General features: G+C 38.2%; 1 protein-coding gene and 1 long non-coding RNA gene across 5 annotated transcripts in view; one reads left to right on the forward strand and one right to left on the reverse strand.

Annotated features, from left to right (window-relative positions):
• Positions 1–9,376: 9,376 nt before the first annotated feature.
• SLC35F2 (solute carrier family 35 member F2) overlaps positions 9,377–22,554 on the reverse strand; it is a 52,571-nt gene continuing 39,393 nt past the window's right edge. For 3 of the 4 annotated variants that reach the window (XM_039883157.1, XM_039883156.1, XM_039883158.1), the window contains 5 exons: positions 19,211–19,370; positions 18,205–18,361; positions 17,651–17,703; positions 14,754–14,908; positions 10,185–10,427 (listed from right to left, as the gene is read on the reverse strand). In XM_039883157.1, coding sequence (XP_039739091.1) covers positions 10,242–10,427; positions 14,754–14,908; positions 17,651–17,703; positions 18,205–18,361; positions 19,211–19,370 — 711 coding nt within the window. In that variant the 3' untranslated portion in view covers positions 10,185–10,241. Of the gene's footprint in view, positions 10,428–14,753; positions 14,909–17,650; positions 17,704–18,204; positions 18,362–19,210; positions 19,371–22,554 lie in introns of all 4 variants that reach the window. The other variant, XM_039883155.1, reaches the window with a different exon arrangement.
• On the forward strand, positions 18,348–22,045 carry LOC120619028 (uncharacterized). Its single transcript, XR_005657341.1, has 2 exons — positions 18,348–18,404; positions 18,903–22,045. It is a non-coding gene; the product is annotated as an uncharacterized LOC120619028 (long non-coding RNA).

Here is a 22,554-nt window from a genome sequence, read left to right on the forward strand (position 1 = left end):
TTAAAAATAGAAATTAACGAATTCAGAATTTTTTTCTCATTTTTATAGGTATGGCTGGGAGGTCCCTAAACACGTGTATGGGGTCAGCTGTTGTTTTTACTCATAATTAACAACACCAGGATGGAGAAATAGAGTAAGGGATCTGACCAAGATCACAAAGTCATTTAGTAGCTGAACTGAAACTCCAGACTTGTATCTATAAGCATACCACACAGATATCAGGGGTGTGTGTGGTGGCAGTGGTGGGTGTGTGTGTGGTGTGTGTGTGTGTGTGTGTGTGTGTGTGATATGTGTTGGGATTAGAAATAGAAAACATCTACAGAAAACAAGGTGATCCAAGGAAGGCTGGGCTTCTGAAGGTCTGAGTTGACCTGCTATCTCTCTGTGGATGCAGTTGCTATGGGGAGTATAAATTCTCAGGAGGCATGGACCCAAATCTCCCGGACTTCATTCTCAAAGTGAAGCGCCTCACAGAGACTTTGGGCCAGACAGGGAGCTGGTTCTTGCCTAACTGCCATGTAGCATGGCTTCTGCTGCTGCAGTGGATATGGTATAAGAATTAGGTTTTCTTTTCGGGGTGGGGAGGCAGCAAGAGTGTCAGTCCATCTGCTGTGTCTGCTATGGGGGCTGGGGAGAGAGTGTGAAAGAGATGGCAAGCAGTTTATTCCTTTCATAGAGGGCAAATTTTCACTTTCACAGATGGATAATAAAACAAATCTGAATGCAGTCTTACAAATCTCTGAGTTCTAATTAGGAGCTTAATGTTTGCAGCCCAAGCTGGGGGAATACAGAGCCTCCAAAGTAATGCAATCTCAATCAGATAAATGTCCTTTCTCCAGTTATTAATTATCAGAATGTCAATAACAGGATTCAGCCGAACAAAGTCCCAGGGGCCTCTTGTTCCTGTGAAAACGCCAGTATTTATTTTCAAAAATTTTCATTTCAACACCGCCACCTAGTGTCCAGTTCCCTGAATTACCAGGCCTCAGGTTATCCCTTCAAGGAAAAACTATTTAGGTCTTAGAAAAGTTAATAGTCTCTGCCTTGGAAAGATATCTATGACACTTTGTTGAATGGAAAAAATAAAATTAAAAAATGGTATGTACTATATAGTTTTGTACATGTAGACTTGTGTGTATGTATGTGTGCAAACTTTATTCACATGTGTATATGTATAAAAATCTGGAAAATTATTCTCCACATAATTGATTGTTGTTAAGATTTAAAGGAATTTTTGTTACTTCCTTATTCTTATCTGTACTTCTTCACATTTTCATAACAATAATTGATCATTTGTGTAAATAAGGAGAAAGTTTAACTTTAAAAAGACCAAATGAGCCCCCAAGATGAGAATCTACCCAAATATATGAAGTGAAATATATTCAACAGAAATGTATTGAGCATCCAGCTATGTACAATGTATTCTTTTGAACTTTAAGGACACTGGTAAAGTCAGATAACGTTCTTCTACCATAATTCTAGGTACCATTTAGTGTATGTTTACTATGTGTTAGTCACTATACTGAGCTCTTTGTGTTCTAAATCTTAAAATAATCATGGAGTTGAAACTGTTGAGGTGAGAATATTGAGGCTCAGAGAGGTTAAGTAACTTACTCAAATTCACAAAGACTGTATGAGATTCAAATCCAGGTGCTTCTCTAAAACCTGAACACTGAACCACTATACAAGTTTCTAAGAAATTCCCCTCCACATTATCCACAAGTGTGGATAGAAAAAGGAGTTAATTTTTTTGAATGCTTTTCTTTAATCCTCAAAGAAATCTATTAAGTAGACATATTTTAGAGTACAATCACATGAGAAGTAAACGAAGTCCATCTTTATATAACTTTACCTAAGGTCACAGAGGTAATAAACACAATAAATAGTGTGTTGAGAGCACTTGTTATATGCCGGGCCCTTTTCTAAGGACTTAATATGTATTGATTGGTCTAATCTTCCAAACAACCCCATGAGGTAGTAGGCGTGATTATCCTTCTCATTTTGCAGATGAAGAAGGCTCAGAGAGGTTGAGTAACTTGCCCAAGACTTAAGCTAGTAAATAAAAAAGGTAATTTTTGAACACAGGTTTGACTAACTCCAAAGCCCAGATCTTTCCCTCTATCTGATGCTTCCTTGGGCTCAGGGTAGTGATCAACACATATTTAAAATAAAGAATTGAAAGATAAGTCTGCCACCATTCCCATTTAACAGAAGAGGATCTGGGGCCCATCAACTTGAACACAGTAACATTCCATGGTCACTCAGCTTGTCAATGAGATTAGAATTCAGACTGCCTGACTCAGCCCTCGTCACATCCATAAAGTTTCTTTTGCTATGTAGTAAGGTAACATGTTCATAAATTCCAAGGGTTGGGACTTGGACTTCTTTGGTGGGGGTCGGCGAGCGGGGGCAGGGCGGGGGCAGGATTATTGTACTAACGCAGTAATCTTTAGGGTTTTTACATATTTGAAATTATAATTTTAAAATTTTGTTCCCATAATTGTTTATTTTCTTTAAATCGACAATGAGTCCTTAAGAAGGTTGCTATTTGAAGTGCCAAGTTCTCCTTTCACAGAGAGCAGACCCAAATTTCCTTATTTGTTTGGCGGCAGGCTCCTAACCCTCTGGAAGAATTCTAAGGTTGAAAGGCCATACTCCCCAGCCACACTTCTGGACTGTACACTATTTACCACCAGATCCAAGTCCACATGGAGCTAGTAAGTCTTACTCTTTGTGCAGCACCTCCTCCACAACCTACTATGGTTTCTCATCCTGAGAAGTACCAAGACAGGTCACAGTTGGAGGGTAGAAGGTGGAATTTGGGTGGATCCTGTAGAAAAGAAACAATGCAAGATGAGGTAGGAGTCAAGGGGCATGAAAAGGAATCAATGAACATGAAACGACTATTGGACACTCATGTAACCAATACTCCCAGGCAAGATATGGACTATTTCTACACTCCAGAAAGTTCCTCCCTAAGCCTTTCCAATGACCCTTGTGCTGCCCTTGAGGCAAAAACCATTTTGATTTCTATTCCCATTAATTAGTTTTGCCTGTTTTTGAACTTCATATAAATGGAATCATATAATACATACTCTTTTGTACCTGGCTTCTTTCACTCAATATAACATTTTTGAGATTTAGTCATGTTTTTACATGTATCAGAAGTGCATTCCTTTTTATTGCTGAATAGTATTATATTTATAAATATGCCAAAATTTATTAATCCTTTCTCTTGTTGATGGACCAATTGTTTCCAGTTTTTCTATTATGATTAAAGCTGCAATAAACATTATTGTTAATAGAAGGCCACTGTACTGACAACCCCCATTATCTCAAAGGGCCTCTCCCCTTTAGCACAGTAGGGCAGTATGTAGTGTCCTGACAGAGATGCACACGAATACCCCTAGGTTTCTCCCCAACCAAACACCTGGTAGAATTGCATTCCTACATCCTTTTGAATTTGGATGTGGCCGTGTGATCTGCTTAGGCCAATGAAAAGTGACATGTCACCTCTAGGCAGTCTTTAAGAACCAAGGAAGAATTTTCTGTTTCCCTCTTTCTCTCTGTTATGTCTGCTCCATTGGCCTGCGTCCCAGAGTGAAGACAACTTGAAGCAGACACACAGTGGACATGCTGTATGGCCAAATACCAAATTTCTGTTGTTTCAAGCCAATAATATATTTGGTATTATTTGTACAGCAGCACAACCCATTTCACCCTGACCGATACAAGCCTCAATTTCCTCGTCTGTTAAATGGGGATATAAATAAATTTTACCTCCTTAGGATGTTGTGAAGTTTAAATAAATAATGCATGTTTTTTAAAATTTTAGCACACTGCCAGACACATACTACTTCTAGATCAACAAGAGCTATGAGAGTAGAAAGTGGCAAAGAATGACCCAAGATCACAACATTCATGTTAACATCGGAGCGATCATAATTTCCTCTAATTCCTCTTCTATTTAACTTGCTCGTCATTTCTCAATAACTTATGTTCTAACCATAGGAAATACAACCTGCTGATCTAGGTTTACCTTTCTCCCAACTATCTTCTAAAATTCTTTGTTCTGCCCCATTTTAAATAATGCCAAAAATTAGACTTCCTGGGAGAGATTAATGTGCAGTTAACAGATATCATCATTGTGCATCATCCTGAATAGTACATCATTTTTTGGTTTCTTACATCATAGAATTATTACTACTTACCAAATCAAAAATAGTTATTCACAAGTTTAGGATTGGATGGAACATGAGAAAAACATAATCAACAAATACAAATGCAGTGTTAAGAGTCCCTTATTTTTAAGGCTTTATGTTTGGTGCTTTATTGAATATTTAAAAGTGTGTATTTGTGAACTTTCTCCTTTCGTTAATGTTTCAATATACCACAAAGTAGGACAAGATCTGTTCACAAGAAGTTTATAATTTCATTAGGAGGATAATATATTCACATGGATTGTTAATTAGGAAAGTTAGCAATACAAGGTAGAAGGTAGACCTCAAATTCAGTATTTTCATAGAATCCCCACTTTCCTCTATTACATATTAATACCACAAACTGACTTTTGAAAGCTCTAGGTGCCTCAGCCTAGAACAATGTCTGACTCTGTTCTCCATAAATATATTTTCGAGTGAATAGATGAGTGATGCTGCTGCCAGGCAAGTTTCATTCCAGCATTATCCCCACTAAACAGGTGTTTGACTATTTTGCCTCGTCTTGCCCATCCTATTTTATAAAAATGAGTGAGAATAAGATTCCCAGGATGAATGTAATTTTTATAAATGTAATATAATAGAACAAAAATGGAAACCGTATTTTCCAAAAAGTGGAATCACAAAAGTGATGTATCTATAGCCTCATCAGAATCACTAGTCTATTAAGCTGTGGAGGGGGAAAAAAAATTTTTAATGTATACAAAATACTTACAAAATGCTGAACATGTATCACCAAAATATGTGTCTAAAGTATGAGATGTAGTTGAATATTTTGAATTGCTTAGCTCTCTTGGAATGAACCTCCTCACCCTTTACAACATGTAAGTGTATTGACCTCCACATTCGACAGTCACATACATTCTGAGGAATGCAGTATGTTTGTGCTAGCAGGTAACTGGTGTGCATCAACGAAGTAGGAAAAATGAGGAAATGCTACGGGCACTCTGAAGAGGTATGGAACCCTGTGGACTCTGAGGAGATGGACTTGAGCTGAAACTTAGAGAACAAAGTAAGCATTAGATACACAGAGACGAAGTGAGGAGTTATACCTATGGAGAAGTGCCTGCAAAGTGCGTGGAGGTAGAATTCAAAAAGCTGTGAGCATAATCAGGGAGGAGTCCTATTGGTTGGATTGGTGTGAACGAGCAGTAGCGGGTGATCATACTGGGACAGCAAAAACAGAGTCCATTAGGCTTAGCTTGCACTTCATTCTAAGAATAATTGGGTGCCATCAAAGGTTTCTGGATCAATTGGGGATATTTCCTCTGGTAGGAATACGTAGGATTGCAAGAATTTTAGAAATATGTAGAGAAATAAGAAACTGCTCAGAAACTCAAGATGGTTAGACAGCTGTAGGATTGGTCCCAGCAAAAGTAATAAGGCTTTGAGCTGATGAGAGAACAAAGAAAAAGAGAACCGGAGAGCCAGACATGAGAAATGTCACCAAAGGACGGACATTCATGCCATTTTGATTTTGAAGGGTGGGAAATATATCCAGTATAACTTCAAAGGTTTGAATGTGAGTAGCACTCTAACACTGCCGTTAATAAAATATGAAAACCAGAAGTGGAAACTCAAAGGTGAGAGCAGATGATGGAGGAAATGAAGGGGATAGAAACCACGATGTGTTTCAGTTCAATTTACTGAGTTTAAGGAGATGGTGAGAATGAGTTGGAGAAAAGTCCATTTTAGAAGGTTAAAGAACATTCTAAGGGCACAAGCCTATTGTAGCTGGGGGCCAAACGGAATTCTGTCTTTGGTATCCCCAGTTACCTTTCTTGAGCTCGTCCTAGTACCAGGGGCCTAAGACTCTCATCTTCCCATTTCTTTTCCCTGCCCTATGCAGCCCCGTCTGGGAGATTCATTTGAATGTCTCCCCATAACCTAGCTAGCCTTCTTCCTAAGAGATGAGCCCGCAGTCATTGAACTCCAGGCAATTAGAGAGTGTCTTGTTCTCTACAAATAGCTCTCCCAGACAGTGTCTCCTGGCCTGGCCTACAGTCCTCCAGCCCTGCTCCCCACAATGAGATGTAGGCTTGAACCATATTTCTACATCGTGACCAAAGAGTTCTCAGGATAGTACACCATGCTGACCAGCCAAATTTGGTTCTGAACTGAGCCAAATCTCCCTGCTCTGGCATGTCTCACGCTTGAATTAGCAGACCAGGGATGAAGCCTTGGCACTCCTCCTTCAGCCTAGTCCTCCAAACTGACAGTAGAGATCAAATATATATTGCATACCAATTGTCTCCAACTAAAGGTACCACATACACTCAATCCAACAGATGGACTAGGGAAATAAAGTACTACAGGAAGATTCTAGATGTGTGTCAGGGATGGAAGCAGACTCCCTGAAGCTGCTGCAATCAGTCTTATCAACAACAGCAATTTCTGGAGAAATAAGATGTCAGGGGAACAGGGGGGAGGCGATGGTGATGATGGTAATATGTGTGTCTATGTGTGTCCCCCACCATGTAAATGTGCATGCACTGAACTAGCAGGCTTTTCATGACAACCAAGGTGGATAAGGTCTCACATGGTATCACAAGAACAAAATCAGAATAGAAATCTGAGAGAATGTGAAATACTCAGGCAAAAATGAGAAAAACACAGTCATCAGGTAGAGAGAAATGTCTAGAGGGAAGGTGACTGCATGGAAACTCTAGCTACTAGTACTGCAAGTCCTATTATACCTCACACTTTGTGCATAAAATCTGGCCTCCCCATTGGGGAAGGCCTTAAATACTAATACTTGATTGAGTGATGATTATATGGCATCATCTGCATGGTCAATTGGAGCCAAAAATTGTTCAGATGGTTCATTTTTTTCATTGGTATCACTATCTCCTCCTTTCAATCTACATTTCCTTCTCCAAAAGGATCTACACTTTAAATTAAGATTGCTAAAAGAGGGTAATATTTAAACCAAGCAATACAATGCATGATGAAAGCATTGGGAGAAAAAACTCTAAAAAATTCTAAGTTTGGGACAGGTAAAATTTTGTTCTTGAAGAGGCTTTTCTCTCCTTGATATACCACTTATATATGGCCAGACTTCTCAAAACATCCTTTGTAAGACGGTTGGAGAATCACATGTTCAGCTTTACCTAATTTCCTCATAAATCTCTCGCCTTTTAATCAGCTAAGTGGCTATCTGCTGAATTTCCCTGATTTATTGATATCTTTTGAGGGCTGAGGCTATGTCCAGATACTAAGTGATTAAATGTAGATGAAAATGGCACATCACCATAATAATGATAGAAAAGGAAATCATGACTAAGCATACATAAGACCTCACAGAGACAAATGTAGACAGCTTCTTAAAAGAGCAGGCTCCAGAGCTGCAGAGAAAACTGCACAATCAAGCTGGGTTTTACACAAAAATCTTCCCAACTCCTCTCACTAGAGATGCAGCCACATTCGCTGGCTCAGCAGTTCCACAAGAATCGTGGGACCCCTCAGAATTTATTGTTTCGAAAAGCAAGGAGAAACCGTAGGCTGCTAGCTATACTGAAAGGAATCCTGGATTCTGTTTTCTTCTTATCTGCCAAAGCTGTACAACCCACAAAGGATGTTTCCACTTTTCTGAAACCTCCATTTTTCAACTGTAAACCAAAGGCAATCCCTGCTGAGAACAGTCGTTATAAACCCTCTTTTAAAACAAAGCACCTTAAGAGGACATTAAGGAGGCCCTATGAGTTTATTCTTTGTCACAGATCTAATTGTTAAAGCGCCACCTGCTGGAAACACCACTGATAATACATAACCAATTTTCTGTGAGATGCTGATTATCAGAAAGGTGAGAAACATTAGCTACCTGTTCACAAAAGTGAACCTAGTTTCAAAATACAAGTAGTGAAAATGGCACCAGCAATTTTTTTAGTGTCACCACAGTCCAACTGTACAATTTATTACCTCTCTACAACAGTAGGGGACAATCTAGCAACTATTATACAACTATTCGGCAGGGTTGTTTTTTAATGGCATGAATAACTACAAAAAATATTGAAAAATCGATATTATTTTAATGGACTGAACAATAATTTACAGGAGGTTCTCGACTTAAGAATGTATTGTGTTTCAAAACATTGCGTATAAGACAGATGTTTAAAAACACATTGCCCAGGCTAGTTAAACTCCTAGTCTTCACAACTTATTTAAACCAGGACGAACAGCCTTGCAGTACTATTATTTAATTGCCGAGTGTCATTTGCAGTACTGCTTCTCTGGAACACTAAATTCTAAGTTTTAACTTGGGATGCCCAGATGGGAAAGCCTTTCCCCTCCCCAGAGAAAGCAGGCAGGGGGAAACATTAGGATTAAGTGGGGTGGGTGCAAAGAGTAGAGCAGGGTAGGATAATTTACTACATACACATATCTGCATACAAGGCTTTACTTTAGGTCAACCTCCCCTTTAATTCTGAACTGGAACCAGGGTTCATTTAATAAAAACCAAACAAACGGGATAAACGAAAGACTAGAAAGATGAAAAAAAAGGCTGCTGTTGACCTGGAAGAGATCAACCTGTGGTGAGGAGGAGCTGGTAAATGACAAGCACTTCAGTAAGTGCTACAAGAAAGATATGAATAAGCGCCCCAGGTGCCTAAAGGAGGGGGACCCAGCAGGCTGGCCTGAGAAAGATGACATTTGAGCTCAGCCTTGACAGACATTTGGAATGTTATCTCCTGAGACACCCTACTTCATCATTATCCCTATATATACAAGTTTATTCTTAAGCAAGGTATTTTAAGAAATAATCGGTTATTAATCAAACTTAAAGTCTTCCCCCCAAATGCCAAACATTTTAATGCAACGTTTTTTCACTCACTGACAGTTGTTATTGGGTAGGAAATGAAAAACAAGCATCAGTTTTAACTGGCTGCAGAGAATGGAAGATTATTTCATTCTAAAAAATAATTTAAAAAAAGAAAAACATTAAGGTAATTCAGAATTTTCATATGTTTATTGTTTATATGTTTATATCTGTGAGCTCACTCTGAATTCCCCTCCATCCTGGCATAGCCCTAAATAGACAGGTTTGTTTTATCTTACAGAAGACATGATTCTGAAAAGTTGGATGTGGAGAAATCTCGAATATATTAAGTCATTTGAAATCTACTAGGGGAACTGGTTAATCAAAGAAACCACAGTGGGAATATTTTCATGAAATCAAAATCTTTTAATAACATGAATACTTACCCTCAATTTTTTTATTATATTTTTACCAAAAAAAAAAAAAAGTTTACATACAGAGTATTTGTATAGTGGCATACTGGTAGGTGCTATCGTAATGATGCTATCTACCTAGTAACACTTTGTACTGAAGTATAAAAATCTCATGGCACATAAATACTGGATAAGAAGCAGTGTAGTATCCTCTTTTAACAATTGAGAGAGAGTTCCTAGGTTTATTGGACCCCACTTTAATGCTTCTATGGTACTCACACCTGCATCTCAGGATTTCATCCATGCTGCCCTACCCATTTTCCTGCCATACACAGTCACCAGACCTCATCTGTGGCTTTTGGAAAATGACTGCCACAGAATGACAAAATCCAGAAGTCATCAACTGAGGAAACCTATTCTAAAACCATCACAGACAGTCCCTACTCCTGACTACCCAGCGTGGCCTAGACAGCCCGCTTTCAGGCCCTGTTCTGAAGCTGGCTCACACCTGGGTATCTGCCCCATCCTGCTTTCCCACCTGTGCCTCCAAGACCTCAGGGTAGGGCCCACACCTGGTCTCTCTGACACTAATAGGTACTGGTCCTCAAACACACAGAAATGCAGTCCTAGCCTTTGCCTCTGCTTTATTTTGCTATTTCTACTTCTGATGCATTATTTTGTATTTCTTTTGTTAAATCTAACCACTGGATCCAAATCCAATGCTTTGGAGTGATCGTGCTGAGTCTGATAATTTTCCAAGTGTCCCCTCAGCAGTCAGCAGGCTCTGCTTTATCCTGGTGACTGCTCTTCATTTCCCAAGAAGCCTCAGGTATGCGTGTGCGCCTCATTCTCCAGCTACAAGACAGCAGAGTGGGTCTCCTGGAGGTTCTCCTCAAGCTTCAGTCCCAGATTGTCGATTCCAATGGTGGTAACTGGTGGCACACTGCTCTCAGCCGGCTCCACTGTGCGCGTGGGGGTGGAGCAGTACAGGATAAACCCCAGCATGATGATAGTGAAGGACAGGATGTAGAGCCCGGAAAACTAGGAGAGAAGAACTGTGGATTATGCTCCCTCCTCACATACACACCTTTGCATCTGCCTTTTGCCAACTGTGCTTTTAGGGTTACCTTCTCATAATCTTTTTTCTGAAAGTTGCCTAAGGAGATGCTAAGGCCCAAAACCCTCCCATATGTGCAGCCTGGTGAATGCCTGGGCTCTGACAACATCACCTGGCACATCAGCCAAGTGGTTCCTCTAGGAAATAGAACTTTTGCCTTTTTCTATGATAATCTAGCTGCACCCTATCTCCTAACTAGTTCCACTTAATGAAGGGAATAAAAGGCCAGCATGGATACCGTGAGAGAACCCAACACAGACCCACAGGCTACAATACTGGTATGAGAAAGAGGGGCAAAGGACCGACCAAAGAACAAAGGTGGATGTACAGATATGACAACCTGTCAGCACCCCTCATGTACGCTATTCCAATAAAATTATCTTGTCTCTGTAGGTAAGTGTTCCATGGTAAAATTTATGGTAGACTGAGCAGACTCAGATTTTTAGAGCTGGAAACAATCTAAGACATCATTTTTTCAGAAGAGTCTGAAGCCCGAAGAGGTTACTGGTATAAGGTCCAGTAGGGCAATCACAGAGAATGGAGCCCTGCAGGAAACATCGCCTATCCTCTCTGCTCCTAAGAGGAGCGATTATAGCAAGAGTGCGTTGTGATGGACACACCATAAGGATGGATGGGGTTCCTGCTGACCTTCCCCAACCTGCCCTTTTTTAGGCCTGAAAAACAACCACCCAGAGCAAAATGCAATTAAGACAGAATGCTAATTCATTGTGCATTTTTGCTGAAAATGACACTCTGACATACCCCAAAGTTTAAATAAATAATAAGTACTCTGTATATTTGCTCTTATTTGAACTGAGGATCCATACAAAAGTTCAACTATTAAGGAAATTAATATTTCTAACAGTATGAAAAATAAAACACAGAAAGAGAATAAGAAAAGACTGACCAAGAATGGCGTAGTAAAAATTAGGGAAACTATGTAGCATAACTAATGTGTAATTAAATGCCCAGGATAATTTTTTTCCCCGTTAGAACAAGTACACACTATTTATGAATGGTTCTGCTAACCTGATTTTAAAATTAAAAATGGGGCATGCTATTTCATTAAAACCAATAACTATTTTTAAGTTAGTTTAGATTTCATAGTATGCCCAATAAAAAAGTTTTAATGAGGGATAACAGAGAAAAACAATAACAAAGCAGAATGGGTTGAAGAAGAGAAAGAAGATGAGAGAAGAAAAAGCAAGATACACTCTCAAAGGTAAAAGGAAAAACGAAATTAGACAGATTTATTTATTTATCTATCTATCTATCTATCTATCTATTTATTTATTTATTTATTTATTTATTGTGACATTGGTTCTAAATAAGAGTTTAAATGATCATTAGGTAGATTGCTGGTCATCTCTAGCTGTGGGCTTCTGTGGGTCACCATTGGCTTCGACATAATTTTTTACAGATGCTCAATTACTTCTTAACCTTAAACCCTTAGGACTCACTTTAAGGAAATGGAATAGCCACAGCCGTCTCCAAGGCAAAACAGCCTTCACTGGATTCAGTGATGATGCAAAGCCAGTGATAATGTTGAGCTGAGCAACCGAACTAATTTCCTACTACTGGCTGTAATTCTCGGATCCAATACTCAACACAGTGCCCAATACATAGCTGGTGTTTAATAATGTTTGTTGGAAAAAAAAGATTCAGAGAATATTGGGGGAAGTTAAAGCTATTTAGAGTACCCTAAACTTTTATATTTTATAATAAAATATTTTATCATGCTCTCCTATAAAATGTTCACTGTTATCTGTGAGAAAACCTATATAACTTATTCAAAACATGTCTTGTTTGATTTGGTGGTTTTAAATGTTTAAAAGAAAAAGTATCTTGACCCTCTTAAGAAGGCAGGTGATTAAATCAAGACACCTTTACTAGAAGGGAGAAATTCTGAGAGAGTGAGGTAAGTCTCCTGAATTAGAGACTCCTACCTTTTTTCTTTATTTAAATTCTACCCTTTGTGTCTGGATATATAAAGTTTCCGTGGCTACTCTGTTTTAATAGGTATTTACTCAAGATCAATTCCAAAGGAGGCAAAGTCTGATACAGATGAATGTAGCAATTTTTTAATCTCTATTCAACTGTCTGTTTCAAAAAATCAGAGCTAAAGTTATTTTAGATACTATACAGTTTAAAAAAAAATGGTGATATGTTGGACTTATGACTCTAGTCTTTAAAAGCTACTTGTAATATGCTAAGTATCTTCTTTATGCTCTGATCAGTTTTCCATGGTTTTAATTTACTCTGAAGATCACAACTGACCTGCTCTTTGCTCCTAAGTCTTGAAATGACTTTTGACCAAAAGCGATAAATCTGATCTGAGAGAAGAGTCAGCTGCTAGATTCCTTTCCAATTCTTTTGCTTTATGTTTCCTTGTCAGGGACAAGGAAACATAAAGCAAAAGAATTGGAAAGGAATTTACAGTTTGTATGCTCCAATTTTGAAAATAACAGTTTAAAGTCATGTGGCCAAAAAATGACACAGAGAAGAGCTTTTTCATATTAAAGTTAGAGTACTTACAGACCAAATATTTACATTAAGGGAGCTTTGGTAGTAACATATGTACTTTTACCTTTAAGCTTTTATTTCTTTAACCTTACTTCCTCCGTGGACTTTATTTTATTTATCAGGGAAAAGTAAAAGTTAAACTACTAAAGCTAAATCGGTATGTCTGGTTTAAAAAATAAAAAAGCACATGTGAGCAGAGCCATAAATTGTTGTACTGTTGAGCTCTTGGGCTTTCTTTGCTTATAGTAGCTATCAAATGACATTGAACTTCTGGTCAAAACTCTTATTATAATAATACTAAGATGCTATTTGCCTTTTTCACTTTCATTCTCTTACAAGTGCACAATGGAATGTTCCAGAGGATACATGATATGTGACATCACAAGGCAGAATGAAGAACCAGATGTGAGAATCCAGCTATTTTCCATTAAGCCATACGTTAAAGAGATTTACAAAAATGTAAATCATTGCCATTTTTGCTAAACTTTTTAATTGGGGAAATCGTTTTTAAAAAAAAACATTTTATGCTAACATGATTTATTATTTTCTTAACGAGTTAATAAATATTTTTTAAATATCTCAGTTTTAAATTCTAATATGATAAATCATAGATATAAGTGGCTTGCAGTCCTCAATTTTTAAGCATCTAAAAAGGGTCCTGAATCAAAAAGTGTAAGAACTGAGGTCCTAAGAGTTTTCAAATTAGCTGTGAAGTACAAAAAAATCTACTTATTTAGTTCTCTCTAATGTGTAAGACTTTAAATTCATACATAAACTTGAGATTCACATCTCAATAATGAAAAGAGGGAGAAAAGTACAGTAGAAAGAAGACAGAACTGTAAGACTGATAACTAAGATTTAGTCTTGACCTTACCACAAACCAACTGCTAAGGGGAAGTCACTTAATTGCACATAACCTCCCTGGGCCTTTATTTCCCCAACTCAAACAAGAAAAGGTGTATCAGATTCTTTGGACAGGCTATATTCGTTCTCCTGCTTCCCTTGACACTGATCCATTCCCTCCCATCCCACTGCCCTTGGAATTACCACACATAACAAGAGCTATTACTGATGGGAGTAGGTGATACTTGTGAATGCTGTGATGGTGTGGAGACAGAAAAAGTCTGAAAAAATCATCAGACTGAATTACTTTTAAAGTCCTTTCCAACCACTAGATGCACAATAATATAACTATCTCCCCTTCCTGTCCATCAGGTACTCCAGACTTTTTGTCTGTATACTAGGGCTTTGCAATATATGAGTGTATTATCAAATCAACATGTCATACACCTTACACTTACACAATGTTGTATGTCAATTATCCCTCAATAAAACTATGGCAGTGGGAGTGGGGGAGTGGGGGCGGTGGAGAAGCTCAGAATGCCCAGCCTAGGTTAGATGTTCTCTCAAAGTCAACAGTAGCTCTGGGACTCCTTGTTTATCACCGGGCAACATGCATTAGCATTTCCAGACACTAGTGTCCTGGAATGGACCATAGCAAAGAGGAAGTCACTGCATTGCACCTTTTAGAAAAACCCTAGAAGAGCAATTCTTACTTGGGCCATTTTTCTAATTCAGAAGCAGTAACAAAAGGAGAGAGGACTGTTCAATGAAATTCTTGCCAAAAGAAAGAGGTTTTATTTTTGGATCTAAAATCTTGAAGAAACCCACTACTTCTTTTAGACTAACCAAGTGTTCTTATTTGAACATGATTTCTATTTGCTTACCTTATAGCCAAAGAGAAAGAGTCCAAAGAAAAGGCTGTAGAGGTCAGCTGTCAGGATGCCCAGGTTGACAGAAGTGGCACTAGTAACTTTAATCACCAGTGGCATGAAGCTATACAGGCAAAACATACAGAGGGCAAATGCCACAAACAACAAGGCTGTTTTAAAAAAAAAGAAAGAAAGAAAGAAAAAGAATATCTATTGTTATAGTAAGAAATGAGAATGCTTAAGGCTTGGCTACCACATAAAATTCCCTGATCTTTTAGCACATGATCTGCAAAGCCCATTGTTATCATCAGCATTGCAAATGAGACATATAAAACTCTCAGAAAAAAATAATAACAAGATGTGATGTGGGTGAAGGACTTCAAAAATCCAAGAGGGTGTTAGATAGTCAAGCAGACAACTTTCACAAGATGTCTGAGGACTCGAACTGCAGATCTAATTGAAAGCTAGTGTAACCAAGGTCAGTCTTGTTCAGAATTCCTAGTAAAGAAAGGCTATTCTTGAAGGTAAAGATTAATGATTAACTTCTATGGAGAGTCATTTACAAGTTCTCAGAGAAACTCAGTGTAAACCACTGTAGCTCTCTGTGTACTGAATTACTCTGTGATTTCACAAAACTGCCTAAATATTATTAAAATGAAGTATTTATTTCTTTTCTTTTTTATTTAGTTTCAAGTGCACAGTACATTGGCTAGACATCTATATAGTTCATAAAACGATCCCAATTACTCCCTCCCTCCCCTGACCCTCCACCTACCCAACGTATTAATGCTAAATACATTCCCTATGCCATGCTCCCCATCCCTGTGACCATCTATGAGCTACTTCTTTAGCCCTTCACCCCATTCTCCCAGTGCCCCCCAAACCCTCTCCCCTCTGTCCGACACCAAATTGTGCACTATATTTGTGAGTCTGTTTTGGATTAGTTTGTTCTTTTTATCCCTTAGATAAATAAGTGAAATCATATAGTGTTTATCTTTCTCTGTCTGACTTAAATACCTTTGAGGTCCATCAAAGTAATATCTTTTCCGATCCCCTTCCTTTTCACATGTTTTCTTATCTTTTCAGCCACTCTTTCTTTTGGTTGGAGCACTTAATTCTTTTCCATTTAAGGTACTTATTGATAGGAATGTAGTTGTTATCATTCTTTATTCCTGTTTTCAATACATGTTTTTTCTTCTTAAAGAAGTCCCTCCAACATTTCCTGTAATACTGGCTTGGTGGTGATAAATTCCTTTAGCTTATTTTTGCCTGGGAAGCTCTTCATCTGTCTTTCAACTCTAAATGATAGCTTTGCTGGATAAATTATTCTTGGTTGTATACTCTGGGTCCTCATCCTGTCGAATATTTTTTGCCATGCCTTTCTGTCCTGCATAGTTGCTATTGAGAAATCACTGCCAGTTTTATGGGGGCTTCCTTGGAGGTAACTATCTGCTTTTCTCTTGCTGCCTTTAATGTTCTCTCTTTGTATTTAACCTTTGGCATTTTAATTATGATGTGTCTTGGTGTGGGCCTCTTTGGATCCCTGATTTTTGGAATTCTCTGAGCTTCCTGGGGTTTTATGTCCATTTCCTTAGTCATGTTAGGAAAGTTTTCCATCATTACTTCTTCAAACAGCTATTCAACATCTTGATTTTCTTCAGTTACGCAGATCAGATGAATATTTGGAGACTTAATAGTGTCTCATATCCTCTTTATTTTTATAGTCTTGTGTCTTTTTTCTTGCCATTCTGATTGAGTGTCCTGATTGGCTTTCCTGTTCTCTAAATAGGGCATTTGATCCTCTTCTTTATTCACTTTGTTTATTCCATTTACTTCTCATCTCAGATAATGCGTTCTTCATTTCAGACTGGTTCCCTTTTATAATTTCCATTTTCATTTTTATGTTTTCTATCTCTTTGTTGAAGTTCTCACTGAATTTATCTATACTTCCCAAAAGTTCATTGAGCATCTTGATAACCAGTGTTTTGATCTGGGCATCTGTTAGATTACTTGACTCCATTATATCTGGATCTCTGTTCTGTTCTTTCACATGGTTTCTGCTTCTCTGTCTTTCCATTTTGACTACCTTTCCATGTCTGTTTCTATGTACTAAGCGAAGCTCCTAAGTCTCTGGTCTTATTAGTGTGGATTTGTGAAATGTGGCACAGTCCTGAGAGGGGTTCAGCTGCAGGCCAAACTTAGCCCAAGCCTCTACCCCTCCGGGGCCACCTGTTAAGATTCAGTAAGCAATCCACAGATGTTGTGCTTATAGTTGCCTCAAAAGGCCACACCAGGGACCGAGGCTGCCTCCAGTGTGAGTCTCAGTTAAGGAGCACCTGACTCACTAGGGGCATACCTGGATGTGGCTTGGGTAGAGCACTGGGAGCGGGGAGGATTCAATAGGGAACAATGGATACTGCGAGCACTTCTGTACAGAGCGAGTCTCGCCTCGGCCCTCACTCCAACAATGTCTCCCTGTAAGTCCCTGCTGCCCGCTGTGCGCAGCTGAATCGGCACTGGTGCTCAGAGCGAGCAGTCCATCACCACAAAAATCCGCTCGCTGACGTGGGCCCTTTAAGAGGCAGCTGCCACTGCTGCAGCCTCCGTCTCACTCAGCTGCTAGAGACCAGGCAGCCCTGCATCCTCGCCCTGTCCAACCTTCTGCCATTGCAGGGTGATTTCCTGGACTTCTCCCTAGTTGTATGGTTTGTTCATCTAGATCCCAGGCGATTTTTTTCTTTGCTGCTGCTCCTTATTACCGTCACAACTTTGATTTGGTATCCAGAGAGATGAACAGAGCCTCTATCATCTATGCCATTTTTTTCTCCCTCTTTAGTATTTATTTCTTGATGTGTGTTTGTCAGTTAGAGGAAAGGATACTGAGTAAAAAGAATTATCATTTATGTACATACCAATTTTCCAATCCCAGTGAATGCTGGCAATATCTTTATATTCCATAAACAATCTAAGGTTAAAACAAGAGATCACAGAGAGATCCATATATTAATTTTCACTATTTTATAAGCATTTTAGTTGTTACACTTTAGATAAGGTGAGGAATTATATTGACTTTTGAATTTTTGTTAAAATATAAAAATAACTGTCTTTTTCATAAAAACGACTAAGAATAAAATTAAAGGAGTCTATAAACACATATTTGACTCCCTCAGAAGCACTCTTCAATAGTAATCAGCTATATGAGAAAGAGGTTTTTCCTTTTAATAGGAAGTTAATATTTTCAGTAAATAATTGAAAAAGAAAGTCTTCACTGGTAATGCCTGTACCACGTATATAAAAATATGATGCCTAATTCTTGACATTTCAAAAATCCTCTGCTATATTTAGCAAGTTACTGATCTCAAATGTGAATTTGGACCAAATAAACACTGAATATTAGTAGCTGGAAAGTTTTCATCAATGATATAATTGGGTTTTTTTGTTTTTAAGGAAAATTTTAGACTCTTACAGCTGTATGCCGCTGATAATCGTTCCAAACAAGCCCACCATTCCTAAAAATTCCTGTCTGCTCAGCTTCTTCACAATGTATTCTTCACACACATTAGAAATGGCATAGAGGCAAGCCCCAAGAAGGACCAAGACGTCACCAATCAGTACATCACTACCTACAGGAAGACAAGCCACAAAAAGGAACACACTGTTAATAGGGTAATCTCTCTAGCTTGCTTCTAGGAGTTTATCTGACTCATGTTTACTTAATGTTAAGATTTTATGGAAGGAGAAACCCACTTTCCAGAAGTTTAAAGACACTTGATCTCACTTCCCGGCACAATTCTTCTGTAATTTTTCTTATTTTGATTCCTCCAGAGAGTAAGAGACTAGGAGATGGTGGTATATGCCATAATTTAAGGCCTCACAAAATGATTCTATGACATGAGAAATTAATGAAATTTATTGAAGGCAATTAATTGAAAACTAAAGGAAAAGAAGCTAGGTAAACAAGATAATTTCTCTCTTAAAGCAGATATTGAAGTCACCTGTAGATTGGGTGAAATCATTGACTCCATCGAGATTTTTATACTACTGATTGTCAGAATTTTGATCCAGAGACTATCAAAGTGTTTTAATCTACAGAATGACTGAAAAAAGTCAATCATTCAGTGGACACAGAGTCTCTATTTGATTTTTTTTTTAAATCTATAATAGGTTTTCCAGTAACAAATCCAAATGCATGGGCCAAAAGAAGATTATTGCAAATCTATAAAGAAACTTCTTTCATGAGACAAAACTAGTGTGACAAAAAGGAACAAGAACTATGAGCAAATAGGTACATAAAGAGTGCTTTGTGGAAGTGGTTACAATACCAGAAGCAAGTAAATCTAAAAATATATTGAAAAGACAGTTAACCAGGACATGTTTTCTGCCTTTTAATTTGTCTTTGAAAAATAAAAGTGAAAACCTAAGCAAAATCTTTTTCTGTGACTGAACTGGAGAAACAAGTAACACATTCTTACCTGAATTATCTTCCCTCCCCGCTAATATGTCTGCACCAACCATAGTTCCTACACCCAACAGACAGACAGCCACAGCAATGAAGTGGATCACTCTGTATCTTGCATAAAGAATAAACCACGAGAGAGCCATCAACACAGGAATCCCAAAGCAATCCAAAAGCTGCATGGAAGGAGAAACAAACGGCTTTTAAACATCTCTCATTAGCTAAAACATGGGTAATTAAGTAATAATAGAAGCTGGCATTTATTGAGCCCTGTACTAAACACTGTACCTGGATTAACTCAATAACTCCTCACAGCAATCCTATGAGATTGAAACTGCAAACCCCATTTTACACATAAGGAAAAAAAGGCACAGAGAGGTTAAACGAGTTACCCAAAGTCATATAGTTAAAAGTGAGAGGGAGGGCTGCTGAACCCAGGAATTCTGCTTGAGGGCCTGTGCAATGTACCTCTACACTCCCACCTGCATCTATCTTTAAGTCCAATGGGCAGACTTTCCTTCCTGCATGTACCCATTCACTCAGTCAACTAATATTTAAGCACTTGGCATGTGGGAGACCTGTGAGGAGCTGGAAAATAGAAGAGAACAAGAGAGACACAAGCCCTGCCCTCGGGAGCATACAGAAGGCTAGACATTGAATGAATAATCACACAACTAGATATCAACTGCAACTGGGCTAAGAGCTACAAAAAGTACTGGTTATTATGACAAAGCAAACAGGCACCATCTCCTTAACAAAATGTCATCCAGCTACACCATGTAAAACAGACACTTGCTCACAGCAAATACTCTTGCTCATCTGCACCATATACTCCTCCATTGCCTGTTGATCCTGGGTCCAGAAAATACTTGCTACACTCTTGATATTGCCAGTCTGAAAGGCAGGGGGATTAAAGGTGCCAAGATTATAGCAAATCCAAAATCATTTGTAAAATAAAGGAAAGGGATTTCATTCACTCAATTCTTCACAAATTTCATAAAGCAGTCAAAGATAAAATATATTCTTTATACTAATAATATTTCCAAGTCTGCTGTTTTATTGCTCACTTTGTTCTTCTTTTAACCTTGTCCCTGATTCTCTCTGTATCGGTTTAATCTTGGACAAGGCCGGCCCCTAAATCTCCAGCAGCCTGTTTGATCCTGTCCAAAGTTGTTTACTGATTGCCTTTCACTGCAATGTCATTACTGGAGCTGAGCACCATGTGCAGGAATGGGCACCTTGCCTTGTTACTTATTCCAGCTGCAGAACTCTAATCTCCTAAATGCTTTATCGAGCCTGCCTGAATAACAAAGCATTAAACAATACAAATGATAATAGCTAGTCCCAGAAGACACCAGCAGGGATCCTGCCATAATGACTTAACAAAATCTGAACTACATTCCTTAAACACAAAAAAGTGGAATAAGTAACTCTAAAAACTCTCACAGGAGACATCCCATCCTCAAATTGTGTCTTAAAATGAAACTTAAATTTGCTCTCTTTTTAACAATTTTTGGTGGACAATGAGTGGCCATATAAGGGAGCTGCCTATGTCATGGTAAGAGTTCTGGAGGCTTCAGGCCTCTGACCAGGTGTGTGATCTCCAGCCAGTCATCATCTGAGTCAAAATATGAAATGACGATATCAGACCAAATGATTTCACAAGTCGCTTCCAACTCTAAAATTCTAAGACTTATCTGACATCTATCACATTGTCATTTATCTACACTGAATCACCTTTTAGAATGTATTTTTGGTGACAGATGTCTTCTCTTTGATGCTTTCATTTCTAAGAGTCTCTCTATTTAACTTAATCTTCGAATAGTCACAGTATGCAATAGTCACAGTATGCACAGTATACTAAGCCAGACTCTGAGGCGTGAGGGAGGCATAAAACTGAGTTAGACTTTATTAGAGATACAATGGAGTATAGAAGAGAAAGTAAAATCGAATTAGGCATTAGAGAATGGAGAAGGGATGCTTCAGAAAGGGCTGCATTCTAGAAAGGATAGAGTAGCATAAGAGAGAAGTCAACTGTGGGTGACAAACATGTGGCAGTAAAGTGGAAGGAGACATGAGTAGATACCTAGGCCAGGGGATGCCAATGGCCACATCATCAACTTTGTGTAAACTACATTACTAGTTGTAAATACAGAATCTTTGAAGGAATCCTTAAGAAGGAGGTTCAAAGACCATCAAATTCCAACTTCCACCCTTTCGGGTTACCCAGGCCAGAAACTTACTAGAGAATAAGCTAAAAGAATTCCACCGACAGGCACTCTCCACTGCTGAAGGGAGCTTTAGTTTTTAGATGCCTTTTTAAAAATACTCTCCTTGCTAAAACTGTAAGTACATAACTTTTTCTAAGAGGCTAGGATGAAAGAAATTATTGATAGTGTAAAGCATGAACCTCAGTCACAAAAACTCAACTGTAAGTGTTCTGTTTAACAAAGCCTTTATGTTTATGCCTTGCACCGATTCAGAACTTCTAATCATCATTAGTCAGAGATCAAAGTTTCTGGAAATTGTAATCAAGTAATTAAATTGTATGTGAAATTATAAGAGTAGATGTGACTATAAAAATGATATTTCCTACATACTTATACCCTCATTACCCTTTTTAAATGTATACTTAATCCCATTTGTGATGAACTTCATCCTCTAGGTAACTCCTGGTTGTAATTATTATGAAATTCTGCGTTTTTCATGTATCTCCTAGAATATCTGTTAACAAATATTCCTTATCTGTGCTTTTAAACCCATGTCAGTCAAAAACCAAAAGGTTTGCTGAGGTCTATGCTTAAAACAATGTTACAGAAAAGAACATATTTAATAAAACGCATTCTGGTAATAATAGCATCGAATGTATATTCACATTGGAAAACTACTGAATTTTCATCAATTCTATCTTTTCTAAGTGAAATAAGTCTAATCTCACTTCAATTTTTCCACATTCCTATAATTTGGAGATCAAATAAGAACATCTCTGTTTTATATAGTAAAAAAAGCACTGCATCAAAGTTATAAATTCAATAAACTGTGAAGTCTAAACCTGGCAATGAAGTCTATCTCACTTTCACCTCCATTTATAAAACATTTCGTTGTCAGACACGGTGAGTCAGTGTTTTGATACATCCCATAGTTGGCTAACAGTAAGACGATTGAATCCATCTTCCTCAACTCCACCAAGATGAAAAGTATTGCTATAACAGAACATTTTACCTTCAATCCAGCAAGAAAAAACCTAATAAAGGAATAAGGATGTAAGATTTGCCTCTGACTACCATTTGTACCCAAGATGTTTAGTAGGTTCCTTCCAACCGCTCCTTTGTCTTGCATATCTACTTCACTTGCAAACCT

This window comes from Pteropus medius, unplaced genomic scaffold (genome assembly GCF_902729225.1).
Source record: "Pteropus medius unplaced genomic scaffold, Ma_sr-lr_union100, whole genome shotgun sequence".
Taxonomy (NCBI): domain Eukaryota; kingdom Metazoa; phylum Chordata; class Mammalia; order Chiroptera; family Pteropodidae; genus Pteropus; species Pteropus medius.